General features: G+C 50.8%; 1 protein-coding gene across 8 annotated transcripts in view; it reads right to left on the bottom strand.

Annotated features, from left to right (window-relative positions):
* The window catches only part of PTPRU (protein tyrosine phosphatase receptor type U), an 85,163-nt gene that overhangs the window by 9,131 nt on the left and 48,479 nt on the right, over positions 1–27,553 (bottom strand). For 4 of the 8 annotated variants that reach the window (XM_060089320.1, XM_060089321.1, XM_060089319.1 and 1 more), the window contains 9 exons: positions 23,123–23,280; positions 11,812–12,002; positions 11,027–11,102; positions 10,462–10,538; positions 4,690–4,726; positions 3,778–4,073; positions 2,819–2,973; positions 1,262–1,397; positions 597–746 (listed from right to left, as the gene is read on the bottom strand). In XM_060089320.1, the coding sequence (XP_059945303.1) occupies positions 597–746; positions 1,262–1,397; positions 2,819–2,973; positions 3,778–4,073; positions 4,690–4,726; positions 10,462–10,538; positions 11,027–11,102; positions 11,812–12,002; positions 23,123–23,280 (1,276 nt within the window). The remainder of the gene's footprint in view (positions 1–596; positions 747–1,261; positions 1,398–2,818; positions 2,974–3,777; positions 4,074–4,689; positions 4,727–10,461; positions 10,539–11,026; positions 11,103–11,811; positions 12,003–23,122; positions 23,281–27,553) is intronic. The other 4 variants (XM_060089324.1, XM_060089322.1, XM_060089325.1 and 1 more) reach the window with 2 other exon arrangements.

Below are 27,553 nucleotides of genomic sequence, written 5' to 3'. Positions count from 1 at the left end.
CTGACAGCAAAGATAACGTAAGCCTGGCACCATGAGGGGCCAGAGTGTGGGTCTGAGAATGAAGCCAAAAACAGAAGAAAGCAGAACCAAAAATGGACACAGACTAAATCTTGGCGTCATCATTCGAACCCCTGGATCCAGCCATAACTAAAGCTGCACCATCCTCAGACTTTTCAGTTACAAGAGCCACTGAGCTGGACTTTTATCACTTGCAACCAAAAGAATCCTAATGACTACAAAGACTGCAAGAATAATATTAACTATCTTTCTTTTCTGGGTAAGAAAACTGTGGTTTAGAGAGGTAAAGTGATTGGTTCAAGGTTATTCACAGCTCTTAACTAGGTAAGCCAGGATTTGAACCCAGGTTTATCTGACTTCAAAGCCTGGGCTCTTAATTTCTTGGATGCACCACCTCCTCCACTGTCTCTAAGTCCTTCCTAGTAACCCAGCTCTGTGCATCCTACTTGGCCCTCGGTGACTCCTACAGCACTGAGGACCTCCCAATACTACACACACACACACACACACACACACACACACACACTCACACTCACATACTCACAAACCACACCTATACACATACACTCATGCCCCACCTGGAACTCCTCCCGCAGCTGGGAGGAATTACTCTGAGGGTCAATGCGGATCATCTCCTTGTAGGTGGCCTTGAATTCGCTGACAGGGATGGTGGTCTCCCCACACAGGCAGGCCTCCAGGATTGCATCATGGATGAAGATGTACTGCTCCTGGAGCAGGAGACGAGAATAGGAGGAACCAGGAGGGGAGCAGAAGTTAGAGATTTTAGGGTTGAGGGGGGAGGCAAGCTCATGTTTGAGGCCGGGTTGCTCTGAGGTGGAGTCCAACCACCTGTTACTACAGGTTGGACCCACTGTACCTGAAACAACCTTCAGGGATGTTTGCTCACTTATCCCATATTTCATCCCCATAATAACCCTACGAGAAGCTCTGAAGGTGAGGGGACAGCCCAGGGTCACACGTCTAGTGAGGAGACAAACCCAGTAAGCATGATGACTTGACTGTAGAACCTATGACCTTGGCGCAGTGCTGTCTGACCTCACCCACCTGAACACAGTGGAGCTGAGTTTGGGAAAGCCCTAAGAGGCTGGCCGGCCAAGTTCAGGGATGGGAAAGAACAAGGGGACATCCTAGGACACCCTTCTGACTCACTCCACCGGCTTCGAGCTCCTGCACGAGGGACACTCCTGCGGGAGGGGAAGTGGGGAGAGGGCTGCAACCCCACCTCAGTCTGGATCATGTTGACACGCCGGGAGCAGAGGGTCTTCACGCAGTTGTAAATGTCCACGACGCCCTCACACTCCGCCATGTCCAGCATCACATCCAGAACGATGTAGCAACCTGTGCGGCCAGTGCCCGCGCTGGGGAGACAGCGGCCCAGGCCAGGTCAGGGCCTTGGGGAGGAAGCCCGGGACCAAGCAGAAGAAGAGAAGAGGGTGCCTGGGGCCCCTGGCCGTATCTACACCACACAGGGGATGGGGGATACAGGAGGAGCCAGGGACAAGTTTCCGGTGGAATGTGATAGAGGACGGGGGTGGGGCAGGGGGAGGCTAGGCCTTGGGGAAGGAGAGGAAAGAAAGGGTAAGGAAAATGCAGATGTGAAACCAGCCCAACTTAGCAGCTGTGACTGGGGAAGAGGAACAAAGGAGCTACTCAGAGAACATTAATCCAAGAATGTTCTGGTCTCCTGGATGTCCCAAAATCTCCTGCACATCCTTCAAAGCCCTAGGCACTCAAACCCACTCACATACTCAGTGGATCCTCCAGCAGATGTCATGCTTTTGAGCTCCCAGAGCAATTTGGGTGGGCTTTTATCAAAACCTTCCTTCCTGCTCCATGGTCATTGTTTATGTGGTTGTCTCCCTCACCAACTGGGAGCTCCTTGCGAGCTGGGCTGGGTCGGACCCAACTCTGGGATCCTCACATTCAGCACCAGGTGGAGCAGAGTTGAGAGGAGGGGGGAGGACAAGGATGACACCAAGATCTCAAGCTTGAAAATGGCAGCAGCAAGGTGTCGGCCAAGACACACAGCCACCGGGTCTCCCGTACACCGCTGCTGGGGGCTTGAATTAGTGCAACGACTTTGGAAAACTGTTTGTAGTACCTAGTAAGGCTGAACATTCACACAGAGCAATTCCACTCCTACGTACATGCCTCCCTGGAAGGTGTGTGTGTGTCGGCCAAAAGACAGGTAATAGAATGTCCTTAGTAGCACTATTCATGATAGCTCAAAGCTGGAAATGCCTATCCATAGCAGAGTGGATAAACACATTGTGGTTTATTCACCCAGTGGAATAGGATACAATATGGATGAACTTTATAAACATAAGGTTAAGGGAACGTCAGATTCCAAAGTGCACCTGATGTATGGTTCCATTTATACAAAGTTCAAAAGCATGCAAAATGAATCTATGGTTTAGAAGTCAGGATAGTGATTGCTCTGGAAGGGAGGATGGGGGTACAGACCAGAAGGGGGCTCCAGGGGCACACTTGCTCAAAGGAAGCAAATGGATCTCAGTCTTGCCTGGTGCCTCGCCAACCCCTCACCCCCTCCATGTCTCCAGCGCCGCCTCGGCATCTCAGAGAAGGGCCTCCCCAGGTCTTGGGGTGCACACGAGGGTGCCAACCCCAGAGCCAAAGCTCAAAGGGCAAAGGGCCCCTGGTGGTCATTCTCCCCTGTCCTCTGTCTCTGAGCAGGAAGGACCCAAGTCCAGTCTCATTTAGGGACCTCCAACAGCCCCATTCCCCGCCCCTCTTCTCCCTGGGCTTCCTGGCAACCCACCTGCAGTGGATGACAATGGGCCCAGCATCGGGGGGCGTGGAGGCCTTCACGCGCCGGATGAAGGCCAGCAGCCCCGTGGCGTGGTAGGGGACGCCGTGCTCCGGCCACGCTGTGAAGTGGAACTGGCGGACCTCGTGGCGGGCAGAGTAGCCTCTCTGGGGAGACAAGAGCAGTAACAGTCAGAGTCCCTGCTGGCATTTGTCAGACACTTGCTGTGTGCCGGGCACTGGGATGAGCGTCTCACCGCAAGAACTCAGTTCACCCCAATGAGACTTATGAGGTGGGTATTAATGATTCATTGTACAGGTAGGCAAACTAAGGCTCAAAAGAGGAGAAACCACTTGCCCAAAGTTAGACGAGACAGATATTATGCAGGAGTTGGGCTGTGATCTTCCTGATGCCAAACCTGTGTTATTAGTCACCCACCTCTACCGCCTGGGTTACACAACAGACCTAGGAGATCTTTTTGACTCTCCGGGTCTTAGTTCAAAGGGGGAAAACTATCTTTCTTCTGAGGATTTTACAGATGATCAAGTGGGACCATGATTAGGAAGATCTGGTCATCCTTGACCCTGTGGCTTTTCATGAGTGACGTAACCACTCTGAGCCTCACTTTCCTTAACTGTAAAATGGGTCTAAGGGCAAAGGCCTAATCCCACAGAGCTTTCCAGGGCTGAAACGATATGTGCAACGGACTTAGAACAGCGCCCAGCACAGAACAGGACCGGCACCTGGGCTGCGACCCTCATCATCCTCATCGCCTCGACTTCCTCTTGGAGTCGCCAGCAAAGACGGCCACCTTTCCACCCGTCTGCGGTGCTCCCAGCAGTTACCGAGTAGCTGCCTTGCTGGGCAGGCAGCGGGGCCCTTCCCACCCTCCACTCCTGGGCTGGGGGAGGTGGGCTCTGCCCCACCTCGCAGGCAGCCTGGGAAGGGCCCCGTGACGACAGAAGACTCACCCGCTCCAGGGCAAAGCTGCGCACGACATACTCTGCTAGGATCTCCGTCTTCACCAGCGTGATCTTGATGTCCCCGTACATGTCCGAGTCCTCTGGCCAGTACCGCGAGCATTTCACCTGGAGTCCCCGCGGGGCAGGCTCAGCGGGCTCTTCACTGCCCCCTGGCCCGCCACACCCGTCCCCCACGGCCCCACTTACCCTGCCCACCTCCACCAGCTTGGTGATCATGACAATGCTGGAACAGTGCTCCTGCCACACCATGCGCCAGAAGTCGTAGACCATCTCGGGCTTCGGCCCTGGGGGCACAGAGGGTGCTTGTCCCTGAGGCCAGGTCTCCACCCAGGCCCAGCACACGGCTGCCCCGCACCACCACCCCAGGCCAGGAGACACCTGAGCCCCAAATGGGGGCTTCGTGCTCACCCCACACACACCCCACCAACGGCCAACTCATGCCTGTTGGGCCCTGGGGGTGGGCATTATCAGGGAGGGCCTGTCTGGAGACCCCCTTCATCCCAAGCGCAACCCAAGAAGCAGAGCTAGAGGGCCACGGCACAAGTCTCCAGGCGGGATGGACAGATGGACAGCTGGGAGGGAAGACGCAGACAGAGGGACCCAGGGGGCCCCCAGACCAAGAGGCACAATCCACACCCGTGAGGACCGAGTCTGGCTGGCCCTTTTGCATGCAGACAGGACAGCTGGACCAGGAGCTACAAATGGGTGGTGCACATCAGGGAAACAAAAACACAAAGAGGGGGCGGAGACGGATGGCCAGATTCCAGACACTCAGTCAGAGAGTGGGGCTCAGACAGACAGAGAGACAGATGGGAGGCAGGCAGATAAGCAGGGAAGGCAGGAAGGCAGGCAGAGAGCATTCAGCACACTGAGGGGCACATGGGCGGAGATGCCAGGTACCTTGAGTGGCTATAAAGTGGTTCGACCTGTGGTAACCCTGGAAGAGGAGAAGAGGGTGTGTTAAGACCCCAGGGAGCAGCCCCTCACTTGCTCAGGCCCCTGCTGCCCTCCTCTCCCAGAAGCTGCACACACCCCCCAGGGAACTGTCCCACCCTCCTGACCAGGGTGACCCTGTCCTCCCAGTCCCCAAGTAAGGAAGGACGTACAGCTTAGACACCAGTGTCTTAGGTTTAAACCCATCTTTGCTATGTGACCCTAGGGAGGACACAACTCCTTTATGGGCCTAGAGGGTCTCCCCATTCCTAAATTGGGGATAATTATCCACAATCTGCTTACAACCTGGCTGCTGTTTGAAGACAAATAAATTGCGGGGTGACCCTGCCCTGTTCCTAAAGCCCCAGAGACCCTAAGCAATCCCAGATCCTAGGCTGGGTCTTGTCAGCTATCCCAGCCCCCCACTCAGGGCAACCAGGATGGGCAATGTCCCTCCCGACTACCCCAGTCACCCAGAGCTTGGGTGGCCAGAGGAAGGCTTCAGGTTAGGAGCAAATGAGCACAGGAGTTGCTCATGGCCCTTAGATAAAATGTGTTTTAAAATATTTGAAATCAATAATAAAAATAACAAATAATTAAAATAATTATTTATTAAAATAATAATATATTTTTGAGGTCCTATTATGGTCACACACTGTGCTAAGCACTTTACCTACATTATTTCCCACAAAAGAGAAGCCAAGAGCTACTTTGTCCTCCATCCCCAGAGCCCTCAGGCTGAGAAGTGGAACCAGCCAGACTCCACTCCCACCCTGGGGCCTTAGCCACCCATGAGGTCCTGCCCACAGGAGACACCCAGGGAATCAATGTAGGCAACACGGGATAGCTAAGAAGCACTGCAGGGCCGGTGCAAGAGAAACAACCAAGCTCGGCCACTTGCCTCAAGTTCACACCCTCAATACAGCTCCCAGCAAATCCTCTGGCCCCATGGGCTTCCCAGGCCCAAGGGGCCCTGGAGTCAGACTGCCAGAGTTCAAATCCCTGCTCTGCATAGCTCTTGCTAAGTATGTGCCCTTGGGCAAATCCCTTTACTTCTCTATGCCTGTATTTTCACATCTATAAAATGGGAATATTTATAGCATTTACTTCCTTGGACTCTTGTGAGGAGTAAATAGAGTTACATATGCCAAGGGCTTGGCACCATGGCAAGCACTAAGCCAGTACTTAATCAATAACAGCCATTACTATTACTTCTACTTTAAAGGCCAATGAGTACCCCTGAATATCTAAATGGTGTGAATGTCAAGAATTCCTGGAGATCTAAATGGTGTGAATGTCAAAGAATTCCTGGGCAGGGCTTCCCTGGTGGCGCAGTGGTTGAGAGTCCGCCTGCCAATGCAGGGGACACGGGTTCGTGCCCCGCTCTGGGAAGATCTCACATGCCGCGGAGCGGCTGGGCCCATGAGCCATGGCCGCTGAGCCTGCGCGTCCAGAGCCTGTGCTCCGCAACGGGAGAGGCCACAGCAGTGAGAGGCCCGTGTACCGCAAAAAAAAAAAAAAAGAATTCCTGGGCAGACAGTGGTTTACAACAGGGGTCAAGAAACTGAGTCTTGGGTCAGGTTGACCTGGGTCTCTGTTGCAACTCTACCACGGAGCAGCTGTGTGATTCCAGGCACTAAGTGGGCTCTTCTCAGCCTTTACTGTGCCAATCTCCCGGAGATCTTGTTAAAAGGCAGATTCAGATTCAGAAGGTCTGGGGCAGGGCCCAGGATTGTGCGTTTCCAACCAGATCCCAGGTGGTGCCAAGGCTGGGCTTCAAAACACACTCTGAGTAGCCAGGCTCTGTAAGCCTCTGTTCTCCTCCAGAACATGAGGATAATAGCAAGACATGCACATGTTGTATGCCTACACGTTCCCATGAAAATGACCAAAACACAGTCAACGTTACCACTAACGAAAAGCCTCCCAGAGTCATTCAGCCCTCACTACTGGAACCTCTCTGGGTCTAGCCTAATTCCCTCCTGCCATCTCCCCAGCCACTGCCTCTGCTTCAAGTCCTCAGGGGAGCTGCTGGGCATCTGGGGCCAGAGGGGCGCCCGGCAGAGGTGCTGCCAGTGCTGCCCTCCACCCCCAGCCTTAGTCAAGCGGGGAACAGGCTACTCCACCTAAAACCGGTTTGCCTGAGAATCTCACGTGAGAGAGCCAGGGTCTCTTCTGATTCACCCATCTCCGTCCCTCCAGTGCCCAGCACACTGCCAGCACCCAATTGCTAGTCAGTATACAGCAAACAACTGAACAAGGTTTTAGACAGATGGCCTTCAATATCTGCATATTAACTTTTTAATTGCATACATGTATTACACAATTATATCACACAGAGGACAGTGAAATGGAAAGATTTAAATGATCAGATGTTAAAGGAAGATAAGGAGACACCTTGAGCACACCCGCTTCAGAGACCAGGATTAGAGAGCGGAGGTCTTCACACTCGGGGCCATCAGCATGTCCTAGGGGCCTGCCCCCACCCCTCCCTGGCGCCTCTGAGTGGCAGACACCCACCCTTCCCTGGCACCTCTGAGTGGGTGGAGCTGGGAGACTGAAGACCTGCATGGTGGACAAGACCCCAGGGCATCCCAATGCCCCCGAAGGGAGAGATCCAGGGTCTCGTGTAAGGGTGGAGGGCTCAGGCTGGGCTTGAGCTAATCCAGAGCCATGGGGCCATGAGTCAGCCACTCAACATTTCTAAGCCTCAATTTTCTCGTCTGCCAAATGCAGGTCCCAACCTTGCAGAGTGTGATAAGGATGGCATGATGTGCCTGAGGTGCCTGGCACAGAGCAGGTGCTCAGCCAATGACACTCTTGTTAATGGACATTTGAAGATTACTTGAGCCAAGTCTCCTCAGGGCATTTCGTAAGAGTCTGACAATAACTTAATGAGTAGTGTGTTTTGTGGAGACTGAGATGTAAAGTATTGATACAATGACCTATATTCATCCCCCTCCTAAGGGGGGCGCTAGGGCTGAGTACATCCACTGCCTTCTGTGGGCCTAATATTCCACTTAAGTTTAGGAACTTTACAAATGAACTGTTTAAACAAACTCAAAACAAGGCAGAGGGTGTCTAGAAGCACATCTGGGACAACTGTCATCTCCAGCAGGTGCGACAGCCGGGACCTTACACTTTATATATTAGGTATCTCCGTGCTGTCTGAAAGTCTAATAATGAATTGTATTTTTGCAATCATAAAAAAAGCAAGAAATATATTTGTAAAAGAAAAAAGGAGATAAAACAGACAAATTACCCAAAAAAGAAAACGATCCCATCGGACATCAACTATTACGAAAATAATATGTATTAAAAGATAAATCAGAGGATTGCTAGATGAATTGGGGTATTTTTAATTCTTAAAAGGCCCAAACACAGCACAATTTTTGAAAATAAAATACCCATACGGCTCCCCCAAAATAAAACATTCAAATTAGGGCTACATTGAGGGCAAAGTAGCGAGGGTTGAGTTTCAAGCAAACTGATCACAAAGGGATTTGAACACCAGGGAAACTAGTATTAAGGGGACTGCCTGGGGCCATCCTTGCTTCCTGGAAGGCCCTGACCCCCAAGCAGTGGAAACGCGGCACCCAGAGCAGCTCCTCCCATCGCACCCCTCCCAGGCCTGCAAAAGGTGCGGCTAGTGAGGATTCATCAGGCATGGGGAGCCCGGGACAAGGGTGACAGAGGTGATGGCCGGTGAAGAACAGAGCCTGGGGAGGCACCCGGAGGCACCCAACACTGCCGGCCCGTCTCAGGGCAGAGGAGATGATGGGAATGGTTTAAACAGGGATCGTGTCGAATCTTCAGCCCTGGGCGGCCCCTGAAGTGGACGGTTGGTGTTGGGTGCACGGGTGGAGGGGAAGGAGGACAGAGACAGAGAGAGAGACACAGCCAGAGACTGTGAGAGAGTCTGAGACATAGCCAGCCAGACAGACAGGAGGAGGAGGAGATGGAGAGAGACATACTTACTTCACGGTTTATCCGAATCTTAATGATTCCAGTGAGGGAACAGTACAAAGCAAAAGAGACAGATATTAGGCCAGAGGCAGATGGAGGTGGACGGAGCACAGGAGTGGCCAGAATGGGTGATGCCAGCAGGGCTGGCAGAGCAGAGATGTGAGGGCTGGGCAAGAGAGGGGGAGGGGCAAGTCCCTGCCGGGGCCCAAGGAGAAGCCGACGAGGACCTTGAGGAGACCGAGGCGAGGCCCCTGTCACCAAAACTGCCCAAGTCTGAGAGGTGAGGCCAGGCCCAGCCCCATAGCCCAGTCAGGGGAGAGGATGGGAGGTGGGGGAGAAGGCAAGGAATTCTGGGAAATATGGGGTAGCGCATCTGGCCACCAGGAGGGAATGAAGACAAAGGAAAGGAAAGGTCACCTCCAGAGTCCCTGACTACCCCCCTCCCAGATACATGCCTCCTCCACCTCCAGCCGGTCATGCCGCTCCTACCTGGGCCACCCTTCCCTCCCCTCTCCAGCCACCCAAGGCCAACACAAGCCCTCTGCTTCCATGCAGCCGGCCACAGCTAACCCTGGCACTACCACCACCTTGCTGTGTGACGCTGAGGAAGTCATTCCTCTTTTCTGGCCTGTGCTTTTCCATCCAGTCTGAATTTATTTTACTTGTACGCTTATGTGTCTCCCCAACTAGAATCTATATGTTCACGGAAAGCAGGGACTGTGTCTGCTTGCTCACTGCTGTATCCCTGGTGCCCAGCACAATGCCTGGCACACAGCAGGTGCTCAAAACATAGCTAACAAATGAATAAACGACTCTCTACCAAACTTGGCTCGCTGCAGGTCAGGGAGTCTGATCAGGGTCCGACTCCTGGGCCTGTCCTGTCTCACCCTCATCCACACTTGGGGAGCAGACCCATCACCTCTCCTTCACACTCAAGCTCAGGCCCCCTGGCTGCCTGTCCTGGCTCTGGCCCCTCCCTCCGGTCCAGCCCGACCAGTTGCTGCTGTGGCTGGCAGGACAGTCTCATGGTTAGCAGCAAAGGCTTTGGAGACCCTGACAGGCTGAGATTTGAATCCCTTCTTTACCACTCCCTAGCTGTGTGATCTGGGAAGAGTAGCTTCACCTCTCTGAGCCCCAGTTTCCTCACCTATTAAGTGAGGCCACACAATGCTAACTAATGCATAGGGTGGTTGTAGGGATTATATAAAATTAATTATTTGGTATAAAGTGCTTAGCACAGTGCTTGGCACACAGTACATGGTCAATAAACCTGAGTTCTTATTCTTAAAGTACCACTCTGATCATGGGTAAACACTTTTAATGACTCCCTGGTGCCCCTAGGGAAAAGGTCGAATTCCTCAGCTTGCCATTCGTGGCCTTCAGCCCAGCCCCTGTCTGCCTTCAGCCTCACTGTGTATCCCCAGAAACCCACCCCCAGCCTCTTGGCCCCTCACCGAGAGGGGATCCTTCCTCATATCTAGGCCTAGCTGTCTGCCCTCTTCCCTTCATTCTGCCTCACTGACACTCCCCCCCACCATCCCCATCCCCCCGTTTCTCAGGCCAACTCTAGCCTGCAGGAAGCCCTCCTGACAGCTGCAGCCCACCCTCTCCTCCCCTAGGCTGAGCTCCCCGGCACTGACTGCAGGAGGTGGGGGCACTCAGAACCCAGCCACGTGAACCCCCATTTATTCCCTGACAGGTCCCGCCCTGCCTGGACAGTGAGCCTGGAGCGGGCAGGGCCGGTCAGCAGAGATGACGGGGCGAGGCACTCACGTCTATGTAGTTGGCATTAATGTAGTCGGCATCAGGGTCTCCCAGCATCGGGTGCAGTTTCACTCGGTGCCGATCATCTGGAAACACAGAGCAGGTGGCCATGGGGTGGGCAGGGGCTGAACTGGGGAGCCCAGAGCTGAGGCAGTGGGGGAAGCTTCCTGGAGGCCAGAGGTGGGGCACAGGCAGGTCAGCCAGGGAACCTAGAGGCTCAGGACCAACGAGTAGGCCCTTGGTACTGCTGGAGGCAGGGCAGGCCAGTGGTTAGAGTCTGCGCTGCAGCGTCAAGGCCTGAGGTCCTGTGCTGCTCACACAAGTATATCAGCGGTGTGACCTTGAGCAGGGCGCTTAACCTCCCAAGCCTCAGTTTCCTTATCTGTAAAGTGGGGGTTCTACTACATCCACTTCACAGGGTTACTGAGAGGACCAAGTGAGATAACAGGTGTGATGCTCAGCACACAGCTTGGCATGAGACAGGCCCTCAATAAATGGCTCACTCTGCTGTCCTCCTGCTTCCTGTTCCATCCCACCCACTGCCCCAGACCCCAGGCCCTCCCCCAGGACTCACAGGCAGGCATGGGTTCCTGCCGGCCGCCCTTGACCTTGTCTTTCTTCTTTGTAGCATCCCAGCCTTCAAAAAAGCTCTGCCAGAAGGGAAAGTGGTAGTTAGTGAGGGAGGGAAGCCCCTCTCTCATAAGAGCCCTATCCCCTCAAGAGGATGGGAGTGGGACCACGACAAGGGCCAGGTTCAGGGTTAAACCTGGGGCCTGAAATAAAGTCACTGTAAATTCCTTTGTAAGTGAGGGACTAAGTTCAAGACCAAGCTGTGTAGGGGGAAGAGAGAAAAGAGGGAAAAAGAGGGTTAGAGTTCAGAGACATTTCAGAATGAGGGTCAGGTTTAGGGCAACTCCAGGTTTGAGCTGGGAAGAAGGTAAAGGTGAGCGTCAAATTAAGTCCAGATGGAGGTAGGATGGGATTCAAGTCAGAGTCCAAACAGAGTTTAGGATTGAGAGTCAGGGTCAAAGTCAGACTGGGATTTAGGTTGGAGGTCAGGGTCAGTGTTGGTGGTCAGGTTCATATCAGGAATAGAATAAGGATCCAGGCAGGGTCCAGATGGAGAATGAGATAAGATTCAAGATAAGTTTTCAAGTCAGGGTTAGGATGAGAGTTAGAAACCAGGTCAGTCTGAGGTTAGGATCAAGGTCAAGGTCAAGGTCAAAAAATTAGGTTGAATTTGGGGACTGTCAGAGCATGGGTCCATCCAGGGCTGGGCTGAGGGCTGTCAGGGTCCACAGGGAGGAGCAACCAGGCAAGGCCCTGACGAGGGGTCCTGGCTGGACTGGGGCCGTGCACCTCATACTCCTGCTTGAAGCCATAGCCCTCGGCCGTCTTCATCTGGTTGATGTGCTGCAAGAGGTCGGCCACACGCACCGCGGGATGCAGCTGCCCCGTGTGGTACGGGGAGCCCTTCCGGCCACACGGACGCCGCGGTGAGCCCCCCAGGAGGCTGCTGGCCTCAGTGACCCCACCACTGCGCTGGTCTCCTGTAGTCAGAGAAAGGCAAAGGGGTTTCTGATGCACACGGGCCCCAGCCTGGGGAATCCCAGATGGACTCAGGGGGCCAAGGGAGGGAAGGGAGCACGGCCAGCGTGGAGGACGCCTGGGTTGTTTGCTGGAGCCAAGCAGCTGGCTGGGCCCACCCTGTGTGACCCTGGGTGGCCCCTTCCCTGCTGCATCTCAGTTTTCCCATCTATAAAGTGAGGGGATTGGTTCGTATGAACTTGGAGGGCCCTTCTGGTTCAGCCCCGCCAGCTGTGATCCTGTGGTCCCCTCACCCTCCTGGGCTCCCCTGCAGGGCCCACCCCTCTGTGACTTCACCTGCTGCCTGCAGGGAGAAGTGCTCAGCAGAGCCCATGACATCCCTCCTCCCTTCCCCTCTTCCAGGGAACAATCTGGAACATTGACAACTCCCAGCAATTACCCCCATTCAAAGACAAGCAAGTCCCGAAACTAGCTGCTGCTGCCATCCCTTCTGCAGATTAACAGGAAGCACCTGAATAGACGCGTTTCTCCTGCGTAAGCATTTCTATTGTCAGCCTGCGCGTAGGCTCAGCCCATGGGGGAGAGACAGAGAGGTTCACAGTGCCCCACGTGCCCCAGGAAACTATCCTCTCCCTCCAGACCACCCACTCCCTGGCTCTCCTGGTCAGCATCCCCAAGGACATCCCACCCTGGTCCTTAGACCAGGTCCTGGGATTGAGAAAACAGTCCTGCTCAGCCACACCCACCTTCCAACACTCACTCCCACACCCTCATTCCCTTCTGGCCTGGGAGAGGTGCAGGGGCCTATTCTCCGCACGTCGCACCGCTGTTCTCTGCCCAGCGGGGCCTAGATGTCAGCCCTCTCCCTGCCCTGTGCCTTCACACATGCTGTTCCTCTGCTTCAAACACTCCCCCCTCTATGCCTGGTGAACTCATACTCATCCTTCAGGTCTCAGCTAAAATGACCCTCCTTGGGGAGCCTTCTCTGGCTGGTGCCTGGCCTCTAATTCCTAGTCATGACTCACAGACAGAATGAATGCAGCACCGGGACGGACGCCACCCCCCCCCTCCTCTGTGCAGCTCCACTTCCCCAAAGTCCAATCTCTGCCTCTTCAAATCAGGGAGACTGCAGGCCCTGCTTGGGTTCCCCTTCCTGTGCTGAGGTTTGAAAACTGCCTCCAAGCAGAAAGGTGATGCCAGGCAAGGCTCACCTCATTTGTTTCTCTTCTCTCGGGAATCACAGTCATGAGGTGCGTGGCACCCGATGTCTGAAAACAACTGTTTCACGTATTTTATCCAGATTTCTAGTTGCTTACAGCTGGAGGGCAAGTCATGTGCCAGGTACACATTCGTGGTCCAATGCCCCAAACCCTTAGATTTTCAGATAGGGAAACTGAGATCCAAAGAGGAGAGATTTGCCTGATGCAGTAGTTGTCCAAGTGTGTTCCAGAAAATACTGGTTGTGCCAGATGACTCAACGGTATTCCATTAAAAAGAAGAGAAGGAGGATGAGGAGGGGTTCTACGTTTTAAAGGAGTCTGTGAAATGGTTTTAAACAAAAATAAGTAGGTTTTTTTTCCCTGTTAAACCTCTCAAGGCTTCCAACAAGTTAGTGTGTATTTTAAATCTCCAAGAGATGGAGGAAAATAGCAATGTTTCACCTCTTTCACCACGGAAAGCTTGTTTCATGAAACATCCTCAGGGGAACACAATGTAATATGGTGATTAAGAGACATGCTCTGGAGTCAGACAGGCCTCAGATCAAATCCCAACTCTGCATGTGACCTTGGGGATGTGAATTACTCTCCAGAAATTTCCCTTTTCATATGACAAATGAAGATTAAAACTGTTACTCTCCAAGATGATGATGTAAATATTCAATAAGATAATGTGTATAAAGCACCCAGCCCAGTGCCTGGCACATGAGCACCTGCAGATGGAGCTGTTGACATGATTAGGAGCTTCCAGGAAAGGGAGGAACCTCTGGAGTCCCAGAAAGCCAGGGCAGCTGTTTGAAAAGAGGTGGCCTTTCTGTCTTGGTCCTTCTCCACTGTAGAATCTTGGTCCAGGACCTGACAATTCTAAAGACCATCTACCACAAACACACAAGACAAGCACAAAGGTTTGAAGAAAAAAAGATTTCTGCTGGCTCAAGGAACTCAGAAATGAAGGAGTCCTAAGTGTTCTTCGTGGAAACCATGCCAACAGCTCCATAGAGAGCTCTCCGGGTGCAGAATCCAACAGCTCATCCCAGAGATCTTGAAGGGTTGGAAGCCCTGATACAGCCTCACGAGTAGGCATGGAATCATCTTGCAATGGGTGAAGACAAGCCAAAAATCCCACTTGCTCGGGGTCCAGACAGGAAGCCAGAGCCAAAGCTGGGCGGCTTCCAGCTGAGCCCAAGAGCAACACAAGATGTTCTACAAATAAGACCACCAGAAGACAAAGGATGATGAACAATTATGCTGCCAAGAAGATCCTCCATTTCCTGGGGCCCAGAGAAGACAGGTCCTTACTCTTCTCACCCATGAATTACCATGGGATTTCACTCACACTCATACACACACACACACACACACACACACACACACACACACACTCCCCACCCCCCACCGCCGCGCCTCTCCCATACACACACATACCCTAAGAACCAGCTTGCCAACAGCTGGAAGCCCCTGAAAGGGAGGAAAAGAGGAAGGAAGGTAAGAGCCAGCCATCAGCTTCAAGGTCACCACTCAGGGGCTCTCCCAGGCTCTCTCCAGCTCCATTATGATTGTCGGACAATTTTGGAGAGTAACCACTGGACAGCGGATGTTTTGCGGGGAGGGCTGAGGCCCAGAGGAAAGAACACTGGGTGTGGAGTCAGAGAAGCCTGACTTTTTTTTTTTAATGTTGAGCCTTCTTTTAATTTATTAATTTTTATTTTTGGCTGTGTTGGGTCTTCGTTTCTGTGCGAGGGCTTTCTCTAGTTGTGGCGAGCGGGGGCCGCTCTTCATCACGGTGCGCGGGCCTCTCACTGTCGTGGCCTCTCTTGTTGCAGAGCACAGGAGAAGCCTGAATTTGAATTCTGACTCAAGCCACTTGACTTCTCTGGACCTCAGTTTCTTTATTTGAAAACAGAGATCCTCAGACTTTCCTCAAAGATGGGCACTTTCCCCGATTCCCATCCACCCTCAGATGAAGACAGGCCACCGGTACAATCTAGCAGCATATTATATTTTTCCTTCACTATCTGCAATTAGCAAATAACTTTAAAGAAACACAGTCTGTAATAATAGCTAACAATATCTAACGTACTGAGTGCTTTCATATGCCTAGCATGATTCTTAAGTCATTCAATCCTTAGAATATCCCTATAAAGTAGGTGCTATTGTTATCCCCCCTATTAAACAAGGAAACTGAGGCCCAGAAGGGTTAAGTTACCTGCTCCTTAAGTAGAAGCATCAGGATTCAAACCCAGGCCCAACTGACTCTGGGATCCTGTTGTCTTTCTCTGTTTTCGCCTCCCTGATAAAGGGGCATTTGTGGTGTCAAGTAAGGGGCACTTATTTGACAAACCATTTGGCCGGAACCCACTGGTTCCCACCCAGGTCAAGAGCTCCAGATGGACAAGGGCCCAGAGGGTTTGAGCGTTTTCATAGCCAAGATCAGAGACGACAGGGGCACATTCCAACATCTTGGGAACATCCCAGCTCAACATTTACTCAGCATGGGAAGTCCCCATTTAAAACTTCCATATTGAGGATACATCAAAATCAACATGGCTTTCTGTTCTAAACCACAAAACTCTGGCCTCCACTGTTTGGAAAGAAAAGAAGGAAGTGGCGGCTAGACCAGCATGGGGCATAAAGAGAGAGAAGCCTTGAGACTGAGCTCCAGTCTCCTGAACACACCTTGAGCTTCCCAGCCGTCACACCTTCCCCGTGCCCTGCACCCTGCCTTCAGTGCCCACGCCCTCCTCACCATCAGTCAAATCTTATCCATCTCAGCCGAAACCCTGACCTTCCCTGCCCAAAGGTGTATCTTCTCAAGACTATGGCAGCACTAACTGTCCCCACTACCCCCCGACAATTAGCCTAGTGTGGACTTCCCTGGGTCAATCTCATCTCCCCAACTAGTCAGTGAGTTCCTTGGGAGCAGAACCCATGTTTCCTGCCTCACCGCATCTCTCCATAAGATTCAGCAGCAAGGCATGTGCCCACACCACCTTCACCTCCCACTCTCCCCAGCACCCACTTGAGTTTTCAGCCCAAGCAAACCTCTCCATGTCGTCCTCTGTGCCCACCTCCATGCATTTACACATGCTGTTCTTCATGCACATTTGCCTTTTTCTTCTCATCTCTGCTGGTCCAAATCCTACCCGGTCCTCTAGGCCCAGCATGATACAGCAGAAACAGCAATTTGCAATTCAGAAAGACCTGAATTTAAATCCTGACTCTGCCACCTTCTGCTTGATCTGGACAAGTGATTCTCCTCTCTGGGTCTCTGTTTCCTCATTTGTAAGATGAAGGGTTGATAACAGCTACTACCGTGTGTGTAAATTTAATGAGGGAGGTCACAAAGAGAATGTGATGCATAAATGCATGTCAATGAATTTGAAAACATAAATGAAATGGACACATTCCTAGACAAATATAACTTACTAAAAGTGTCTTGAAAAAAACAGAAAGCTTGAATAGTCCTTTACTCCTTTAAATAGATTGAATTAAAAGTTTAAAATGTTTCCATAAAGAAAACAACAAAAAAAGATTGTTTCACGGGTGAATTCCACCAAACTTTCAAGGAGTCAATTACTCCAATCTCCCATGATAAGGAAAAAAGAGAAGAGACCTCAATGCATTTTATAATACAAACAGAATCTTGATACCAGAAACCAGACAAAGACAGTATAAAAAAAGAAAAATTATAGGCCAATCACACTCAGGAATACAACTTTAGAATCTTGAACAATATTATAATTATACTGAATCCAATAATTCATTTAAAAAATTTATGTATGATGACCAAGTTGAATTTACCCCAGGAATTGAAGGTTATTTTAACATTAGAAAATCTAAAAATGTCACTCACCTCACTAACAAACTAAAGGAAAAAAATATGGCATCATAGTAAATTCAGAAAAAAAGCATTTGCTAAGTTTAATGCCCATTTAAAATAAAATCTCTTAGCAAACTAAAAACTGAAAGGAATTTTGTTCATCTGATAAGACATTTCTTCCAAAAACCTATGGCAAACTTCATTCTCACTGTTTTAATGTTAGAAGCATTTCTTTTAAAACCAGGAAAACAAGACAATGATTTCTGCTATAACCACTTCCATTTGAGGTTCCAGCCAGTGGCATGCAGAAAGATAAGGAAAAAAAGGATAAGAAATGAGAAATAAGAAACAGAACTGTCAATATTCACAGATCCTTTGTACTCAGGAAATCTAAATGATTCTACAGACAAATTAGAATTAATCAGAAAGCTTAGACCCTGAATAGCCAAAGCAATCTTGAGAAAGAAGAACAAAGCTGGAGGTATCAAGCACCCTGACTTCAAACTATACTACAAAGCTACAGTATGGTACTGGCACAAAAGCAGACATATAGATCAATGGAACAGAATAAAGAGTCCAGAAATAAACCTACATACATATGGTCTATTAATCTATGACAAAGAGGCAAGAATATACAATGGGGAAAAGACAGTCTCTTCAACAAGTGGTACTGGGAAAACTGGACAACTACAAGTAAAATAATGAAACTAGACCATTTTCTCATACCATATTTAAAAATAAACTCAAAATGCCTTAAAGCCTTAGGCATTTTTCCAAAGAAGACATGCAGATGGCCAACAGGCACATGAAAAGATGTTCAACATCACTAATCATCAGGGAAATGCAAATCAAAACCACAGTGAGCTATCATCTCACACCCATCAGAATGGCCATCCTCAAAAAGGCAAGAAATAACAAATGTTGGTGAGGATGTGGAGAAAAGGGAAGCCTCCTGCACTGTTGGTAGGAATGTAAATTGGTGTAGTCACTATAGGAAACAGTGCAGAGGTTCTTCAAAAACTTTAAAATAGAACTACCGTATGACCCAACAATTCCACTTCTGAATATTTACCCAAAGAAAATGAAAACACTAGTTCAAAAAGAGATATGCACCTCAGTGTTCTTTGCAGCACTATTTATAATAGCCAAGATATGGAAGCAACCTAAATGTCCAATGACAGAAGAATAAATAAAGAAGATGTGGTATACATACATATATATCTATATCTATATCTATATCTATATCTATATCTATATAATCTTGCCATTTGTGACAACATGGATGGACCTGGAGAGTATTATGCTTGTTGAAATAAATCAGACAGAGAAAGACAAATATTATATGTTTTCACTTGTGTGTAGAATCTAAAAAGCCAAACAAATAGACAAATATCACAAAACAGAAACAGACTCACAGATACGAAGAACAAATCAGTGGTTGCCCAAGAGGAGAGGGGTGGGAGGATGGGCAAAACAGAGGCAGAGGATTAAGAGGTACAAACTACCAGTGATAAAATAAAGTAGTCACAGGGATATAATATACAGCAGAGGGAATCTAGTTAACAATATTGTAATAACTTTGTATGGTGTATAATCTATAAAAATATCAAATCACTATATTATATACCTGAAACTAAACCAACTATACTTCAATAAAAAAAGAGAGTTTATGAAAAGTTTCATGACATCAGATTTGGCAAGGATTTCTGGGCTATGACACCAAAGGCATAAGCAACAAAAGAGAAAAAAAGACAAAACGGATTCCAACAACATGTAGACGTTTGTTCATCAAAAGACACTATCTGGGCTTCCCTGGTGGCGCAGTGGTTGAGAGTCCGCCTGCCGATGCAGGGGACACGGGTTCGTGCCCCGATCCCGGAAGATCCCACATGCCATGGAGCGGCTGGGCCCGTGAGCCATGGCCGCGGAGCCTGTGTGTCCGGAGCCTGTGCTCCGCAACGGGAGAGGCCACAACAGTGAGAGGTCCGCATACCGCAAAAAAAAAAAAAAAAAAAAAAAAAAAAAAGACACTATCTGCAGAGTAAAAAGGCAACCCACACTACGAGATAAAATATTTGTAAATTGTTCATCTGATAAGGATTAATATCCAGAATATATACAGAACTCCTAAAACTCAACAACAAAAGGACAAAGAACCCAATTCAAAAATTCTCCAGCTAAAATCCACAAATGGCCAATAAACACAGGAAAAGATGCCCAACATCACATCACTCAGCATTAGGGAAATGCAAATCAGAACTATGAAGGGCTGCCCTGGTGGCGCAGTGGTTGAGAGTCCGCCTGCCGATGCAGGGGACACGGGTTCGTGCCCCGATCCCGGAAGATCCCACATGCCGTGGAGTGGCTGGGCCCGTGAGCCATGGCCGCGGAGCCTGCGTGTCCGGAGCCTGTGCTCCGCAACGGGAGAGGCCACAGCAGTGAGAGGCCCGCGTACCGCAAAAAAATAAAAAAATAAAAAAAAAAAAAAGACACTATCTGCAGAGTAAAAAGGCAACCCACACTACGAGATAAAATATTTGTAAATTGTTCATCTGATAAGGATTAATATCCAGAATATATACAGAACTCCTAAAACTCAACAACAAAAGGACAAAGAACCCAATTCAAAAATTCTCCAACTAAAATCCACAAATGGCCAATAAACACAGGAAAAGATGCCCAACATCACATCACTCAGCATTAGGGAAATGCAAATCAGAACTATGAAGGGCTGCCCTGGTGGCGCAGTGGTTGAGAGTCCGCCTGCCGATGCGGGGGACACGGGTTCGTGCCCCGGTCCGGGAAGATCCCACGTGCCACGGAGTGGCTGGGCCCGTGAGCCATGGCCGCTGAGCCTGCGTGTCCGGAGCCTGTGCTCCGCAACGGGAGAGGCCACAACAGTGAGAGGTCCGCGTACCACAAAAAAAAAAAAAAAAAAAAAAAACTATGAGATACCATCTCACATCCATTACAATGGCTGCTATAAAAAAAGCTGTCTTGAACAGAAAACAAGTGTTGGCAAGGATGTGGGGAAAACTGGAACACTTGTACACCATTGGTGGGAATGTAAAATGGTGCATCCACTGTGGAAAACAGTATGGCAGTTCCTCAAAAAATTAGAAATAGAACTACTATATGATCCAGCAATTCCATTTCTGGGTATATACCCAAAAGTATTAAAAGCAGGGCGCCAAAGAGATATTTGTATACACCCATGTTCATAGTAGCATTATACACAAGAGCTAAAACATGGAAGCAATCCAAGTGTCCATCAACAGACAAATGGATAAGAAAAGTATGTGTATACATACAATGAAATATTATTCCGCCTTAAAAAGAAAGGCAATTCTGGGAATTCCCCGGCGGTCCAGTGGTTAGGACTCTGTGCTTCCACTGCAGGGGGTACAGATTCGATCCCTGGTTGGGGGACTAAAGATCCCACATGCTGTGCGGCGTGGCCAAAAATGTTTAAATAAATAAATAAAATATTTTTTAAAAATCAATTTTAAAAAACACTTAAGAAAACAAAGGCAATTCTGAAAGATGCTACAACATGGATGAACCTTGAGTACATTATGCTAATGGAAATAAGCCAGTCCCTAAAGACAAGTACCGTATGATTCCACTTAATATGAGATACAGTAATCAAAGTCATAGAGACAGAAAGTAGAATGGTGGTTGCCAAGGGCTGAGAAGGTAGGGAAGGGGGCGTTTAATGGATACAGAGTTTCAGTTTTACAAAATGAAAACTGATCCAAAGATTCAAAGCAAATTCACCCAACAAAGTTTTCCAAGGAAATTGAAAAGATGATTCTAAAATCTGTAAGAAAGAGTATGAGTGCAAATAGAGCCAAGACACCCTTGATGAAGAACTAAGTTGGGAGGGCTTGATGTGTCAAAAAATCAAGACCTAGATAAGTAGTTTGCTATTGGTACAGGCATCACCAAACCAGCTGATGAAAGAGAATAGGGAGCCAAAACACAATCCATATATGTATGGGAATGTGATATATGATAAGGGTGGCACTACAAATCAGTGGTGAAAATATGAACTATAATACCTGATGCTGGGACAGTTGGTTTTCCCTATAGAAAAAATAAAATCCTTAATTTTTTTTTCATATCACATATAAAAATTAACTACAGATGGATAAAGATTTAAATGTGAAATGCAAAATATTAAAAGTTTTAGAAAAAAGTAAAAAATATCTTACGACCTTGCATAAGGAAGAATTCTTTAAGCAAGCACAAAAAATAGAAATCAAAAAGGAATAGATTGATGACTGAATTGAAATAAAAATCTGTTCCTCCAAAGATACTATAAATAACGTGCAAAGATGAGCCACAAATTGGGAGAAGATATTTGCAATTCATAAGGGACAAATGAGTCCCATCCCAAATATATAAAGAACTCCTAAAAACCACTAAGATAGCAACAGAAAACCGAACAGAAAATTAGGTAAAAGACATGAACAGGCATTTTATGGAAGAAGAAACCTGAATGGCCAATGATGATTTGCAAATATATTCAACCTCACTAGTAATCAGAGAAATGTAAATTAAGACTATAGAGAATTACCATCTTACACAAACTAGTTTGACAAAAGTGAAGAAGCCTGGCAAATTTTGATCTTGATGTGGAGCAATGGAAACTTACACCCTGCTGCTAGGAGTGAACACAGGCAAAGACACTTTGGAAAACAATTTGACACTGTCTTATAAAGCAGAACAAGCACATACTTTATAATCCAGCAGTTCTACTTCCAGAATCTGCTGTGCAGGTGCATCTGGAGATTCATTTAAGAATGTTCACAGCAGCCTCGTTTGTAATAACAAGAAAACTAGGGGGCTTCCCTGGTGGCGCAGTGGTTGAGAGTCTGCCTGCCGATGCAGGGGACACGGGTTTGTGCCCTGGTTCGAGAAGATCCCACATGCCGCGGAGCGGCTAGGCCCATGAGCCATGGCCGCTGAGCCTGCGTGTCCGGAGCCTGTGCTCCCCAACGGGAGAGGCCACAGCAGTGAGAGGCCAGCGTACCACAAAAAAAAAATAAAATAAAATAAGAAAGAAAACTAGGAACAAATCAAATGCCCACGGATGTCAGAATGAAGAAATAAATTGTGATATAGTCATACAGCGGAAAGCTATACATCAGAGAAAATAAATGAACTACAGCAAAACATCCACCTGGGTAAATATTGGAAACATGGTGTTGTGTTGAAAACTAGAGAGCAATTTCATTTCTATCAAGCTCGAAAATGAGCAAAATTATATAATGCACTGTTTGGGGACACATGCACATATGGTAAAATTACTCCCAAAAAGGTGAGAAAGTTATAAACATAAATTTCAGGGGAATATTTACATGTAAGAGGGAGGTAGGGGATATGGAAGGGGCACCCAGATGACGTTCAAGTTCACTAGCGGGGTTCACCGGTGTTTGGTGTATTATTATGACTTTATGATTTTCATAAATGTTATTTTTTGTACAAATCAGCACTAAGTAGAATAAAAAGCAATTTATGACAAGCTCCTAGCATATACAGCTGACTCACTATACTCTCCCTGCAGGCCAGGTACAGCACTAAATGATGTACACACATTCTCTTATTTAGTCTTCCAGCAGCCCTACCAGCAGAGATGATCTTTATCCTCACTTTATACATGAGAAAGCAGACATCCAGAGAGATTAAGCCACTTGCCCCAGGTCAGGCACCTAAGGGGATCTGAGATGCAAACTGAGGTCTGACTCCCAAGCACTTCATCTCACACAGCAAGAAAGAGACTGCTCTGATCCCACAGCAGCGCTCCCTCCTCTAAGTCCCCAGAACTCTTCCCACAATTAAACTGTGAACTCGCACTCCTCTTAGATGAATCTAAGTCCTCAATTTTCCTAAAGCTCCTCCAGTACAAAGATAATACCTGTGCCTTCTCTGTATTCCCAGGGCTGGTGCTGGTACCCAGCAGGATGCTTAGTACTGTTGGTTCGGGGTGTTACAGAATCATCTGATGTGGGGTTCTGGGCTGTTGGCTCACAAGTCTGGGGGAGGAGTGCCTGGGGGCCACGAGGAAGGGCCGGGCACTCACCCCGGGGGCTGTAGCCATGGCCGTCCATGAAGGAGAGGCCCAGCCGCTCATCCTCCTGCAAGGTGCTCTGGTCTGTGAAGCTCCGGTCCACGGCACTCATCATGTGGGTCTTCTCCTGGCGGTAGTTGACCGTGGCCTTGGTCATGTTCACTGGCTTCCTGCAGAGGAGGGTTGATGGGAGACATGGGTGCTCAGCTGGGCAGGACAGCAGCCAGAGGTTGATGGGGGGCCTTGAGGCCAGGAGCCCGTCTAGAAGCATCTCTGGGTGCTGAGGGGGCTCTGCCTCCATCCTTTGCCCACCAGACCCAGTGAGCTGATGCCTCCCCCAAGAGGGACTGGGCAGGGTCCCTGTCCTGGGGACCTTTGCTGACAGCAAGGGATGGAACAGCAGTGGCCTCAGGCTGGGATCTGCCTCCTAACTCTCACTGGCCCCGAGGGCTCAGGAAAGGGGAGGAAAGTCACTCCGGTTGACTATTTTGGTGTCACAGCAGACAGTCACTGCACCCCAAACAAGGGAGATGCCTGCCCCAGCTCCAGCTCCAGCCCCAGCAAGCCCCATAGGTAACCTTCCTTCCTCCGTCCTCACCACACAGCTGCCCTGGGAACTCTTCCTCCTGCAGTGGGGTTGGACTACACTCCTTCATGGCAAAGAGTCTGGCTAGTACTCCGTCAGTCTCATAAGTTTTCACTGGGCACAGAATGACTCCAACCATGTCTTCTTCTTACCCACCCAGAACCCCCAGGATGGTTGCACCACAGGCCACACCAGACTTATAAAGAAATCCACACAGGGTCCCTATTCCCGTCACTTCCCACCAGTCCATCCAGCCACCGGAAGCAGCAGAGAGAGAAGGCGAGAGGCTCCGGTCCCTCCCGAGAGGGCAGAGCTTCTGGAGAGCCCCTGGGCAGGGGCCACACACAGTCCAGGCCTGCAGCCCAGCTTTACAGATGAGGATGGCAGTTTGTGACCCCAGGGAACTCGGAGGAAAGTGGGAGGGAGAACGGGGTGGGGAGGCAAGGGCCACAGCTCCAAGACCGAGGGGCTGAGCAACGGGCAAAGGGAAAGGACTCGGGACCTGCGCTGAGACTGGAGAAGAGCCAGGGCCCAATCACAGGGGGGGCTCGAGACGAGAGAGCCGTTCACCTCTAGGCCCTACAGCATGCAGGGTGTGGGGCAGACCTGAGAGAGGACTTCCGGGTCATGTGGGCTCAGGGACGCTGGTCATCCATGGAGATGAAGAGGCCAGTGCAGGGATCCCCCAGACAAACAGGCAAACTCCACTCAGCCCCTCCTGGCTCAAGAGCCGCCTGGGGCCCAAGGGGGACAAGATGACCTCTGGACGCCCCTCCTGCCAGGACCTCGACGTCCTTCCTGTGCTAAGATGGCTCTGTGTCCACACTGGGGACCACTGCTGCCGTGCACTGCGGTGGGTGCGGCCTTCCCAGTCTGGACAAGAGATGGCTCAGCAGGCCCAGGCCTCCTGCTCCCAGCCCCACCCGCGGGCTCTGGGCATCACCCTTACTGTGGCCCAGGGCAGAGCCAAAGACCCCTTTGGGGGCAAGTGAGAAGAAGCCTCTGTGGCTGTGACCTTGACCATCAACATAAGAGAGACGGTGGAGGAGGAAGGGAGGTGAGGAGGGGCAAGAGGACTGACACAGGAGGAGGAGAGTAAAGGGACAATGACAAGGAGAGAGAGAGAGAGGGAAGGAGACAGAGGGAGGGAGGGACAGGTCAGACACCAGCAACCACAGGGAAGACAGAGGACAGCCCATCAAACTGGCTGAACAATGGTGCCCAAGGAGGACCTGTCACCATGGATACTGGCCTAGAAGGTCTGCAGTGGTGTACCCCAGGGCTCTGTTCCCACCCAGGCCTCCTGGTCCACTTGGAAGAAGAACCTGAAACACCAACCATCCAGAGCCACAGACACAGCCAGGAGGGACACCTCGCACTGAGGCTTCCAGCCGATCTCAGGGTGAGATCAAGCAGATGCCACGTAACATGGACACTTGGAAAAGTTCTGCATTTAGGTTCAAAATTAGCTGCAAAGTAGAGAGGGAGGGCGAGCTGCCTTGTCAGCAGCTCCTGGAAAAGCCGAGCTGGAGGCTCCACATGAGTTGACAGGGGTGTGGTTGCTGGAAAAGCCAGTGTGACGGTGGGTGACTTCAATGCAAGAAGAGGGTCCAGGGAGGAGGTGAGAGACCACTATCCTCTGGGCTGGCCCAGGGCCACCTGAGCCTGCTGTGCAAGGAGGGGACAAGTACAGGTAAGGGGAATGTTCTGGAAGGCTTGCAGGGTCAGCGATCACAGAGGCAGCAAACAGAGCAGCATAGACAGACCATGGAGTCTGACGGGGCCTGGGTTGTAACCCCAGCTCTGCCCGTCCTGTGGCCTCTGAGGAGTCCCTTAACCTCCCTGAGCCTCAGTTTCCTCATCAGTAAAATGGGGTGATCACGGTGCCTCTTCTCAGGGTTGTTGTGTGAATTCTGTGTGAAGAACTGAGCCCAGGGGAGGTGCCCAGGAAATGGTGGGTCTGAGGAGCTGGGGTCACCAGCTGGAGAAGGACTGGTGGCACCCTGGGAGCTGGGTGCACCATGTGGAGAGCTGCCATCTGTCTGCCCCCCACACATGCGCACAGAGCTGTGGATCCAGAGCGGAACCCGGGTGAGGACCTTCCTAGATGCGGACTGCGGTCTGATGTCAGGAGGTCCCACCCAGCAGGAGTGGCTCAAGACACAAGGGGCTGCCTCAGGGGCGAGAGGACACAGAGGCTCAGGGAGGTCGAGTGACTTGCCCGGGGTGGCTCAGCAGAGCCAGGTCTGAACCTGAGACCCTGACCACAAAGCCAGCCCTTGTAACCTCCACGCAGGAGGACGACAGCGAGAGGAGAGACAGAGCAGAGGAGGGAAGCTCAGAGACAGGGTGGCCGTGGAGGAGGGGCTGATGCCAGGCCAGGCCGGGGTGGGGGCAGGGGCTCCCCAGGAGGGGCGGGGCTCTGAGGCAGGTGAGCTACTTACGGGTAGTAGGAGTAGGCATAGTGGTCTCTCCTGGCAGCGTGCAAAGAGAACAGCACAGGTGGGCCGCGGTCCTTCCCCAGGCTGGGCCCAGGGCAGCACCCCCAGCAGGGAGGGGCTTGGTGCTTTCCGTGCCGGGGACGGGGTTGGCCGGGGACCGACAGGTCAGAAGGGCCTTCCTTGACCCAAGGGCTGGCCGGGCTCAGTCTCTGAGGACCAGGACCCAAGGTCCCTTCTAGAACCTTCCCCAAGCCCACTGCTGGAGTGAGAAGGAGGTGGGGAAAGGGCCTGGAGGGAAGCAGAGCTTTCACACACAGTCATACACACATGCGTTCACTAAGAGAAATGCACTGCACGCTCACATATGCAGACACACTCATCTGGATACACACGCTCATACATAGAAACACAATGACACACTCATGCACTTACAAACACAGATATTTACACACATGCAGACACTCGTACACATGTATTCAAACACACACACTGACACACACAGGTACATATACAAACACACATTCACAAACACACGCTCACACACAGACGCCTGCGCTCACACACACGGACACCCCCACTCACACACTCAAGGTAACTGCCGCACTCTCCCCTGCAGACAGTCCCCACTGCGGTCCCCGTGCCGCCCACCCCTGCAGGCCCCTCTGCCCCTGATGGGACAGCCCTCTGCACGCACCTGTGCCTGGGAGGGAACAAGTGGCCGGGGCAGGGGACACTGCGGCCTCATCATCCACCCAGACTGCTCCTGGGTGTGGGGTCCATGAAAGGAGCCAGATCACCCCCTCACGGGCACTCAGAGCACAGGGGGTCAAGAGCCCTGACCTGACCGCCAGGCACCAGCAGCGAGGAGGGGGGGCAGGTCTGCTTCCCAGCTCCCAGGTGGGGAAGCCGGTCCCGGAGAGTCACGGTCTGCCTGGGGCTCTTGGGGGTCAGCGAGAGTCCAGAGCAGGCCCAGGACCCTGCCCCCAGAGCCAGCTCCCCCTGCGGCCCGTCCAGGCCCACTCCAGGGTCCTCCACTCACCTGCCCCACGTCACCCATCAGTGGGGGAGGGAAGGGAAGGAGAGGGGAGGGGAAGGCTGAGGCCCAGCCAGGGCAGGAGATTGGCTCAGAGGTCACACAGCATGTCACCCACCCCAGGGACAGAGGGAGGGTCCACGGCCCTGAGCTGGTCACAGAGGCCCTGAGGGGAGGGGGGAGGGGCTGAAGGAGTAGCGTTCTTCTGGTATCAGCTGAAATATCATGACTTTAAAAGAGCCTTCCCTAAGGGGTCCCCCACAGTCACCAACTACATTATGTCCCCCTTTACCCTCTCTCTGCCCCCCACCCCGACACCCTGGTCTTTTCACAATTTGTAATTACGCATTTGTGCTTTTTCTAGTTTAATGTCAGGCCCCCCA

This window comes from Mesoplodon densirostris, chromosome 2 (assembly GCF_025265405.1).
Source record: "Mesoplodon densirostris isolate mMesDen1 chromosome 2, mMesDen1 primary haplotype, whole genome shotgun sequence".
Classification (NCBI taxonomy): domain Eukaryota; kingdom Metazoa; phylum Chordata; class Mammalia; order Artiodactyla; family Ziphiidae; genus Mesoplodon; species Mesoplodon densirostris.
Note: the sequence above shows the minus strand (reverse complement) of the source record. Positions and strands in the feature narration are given on the sequence as shown.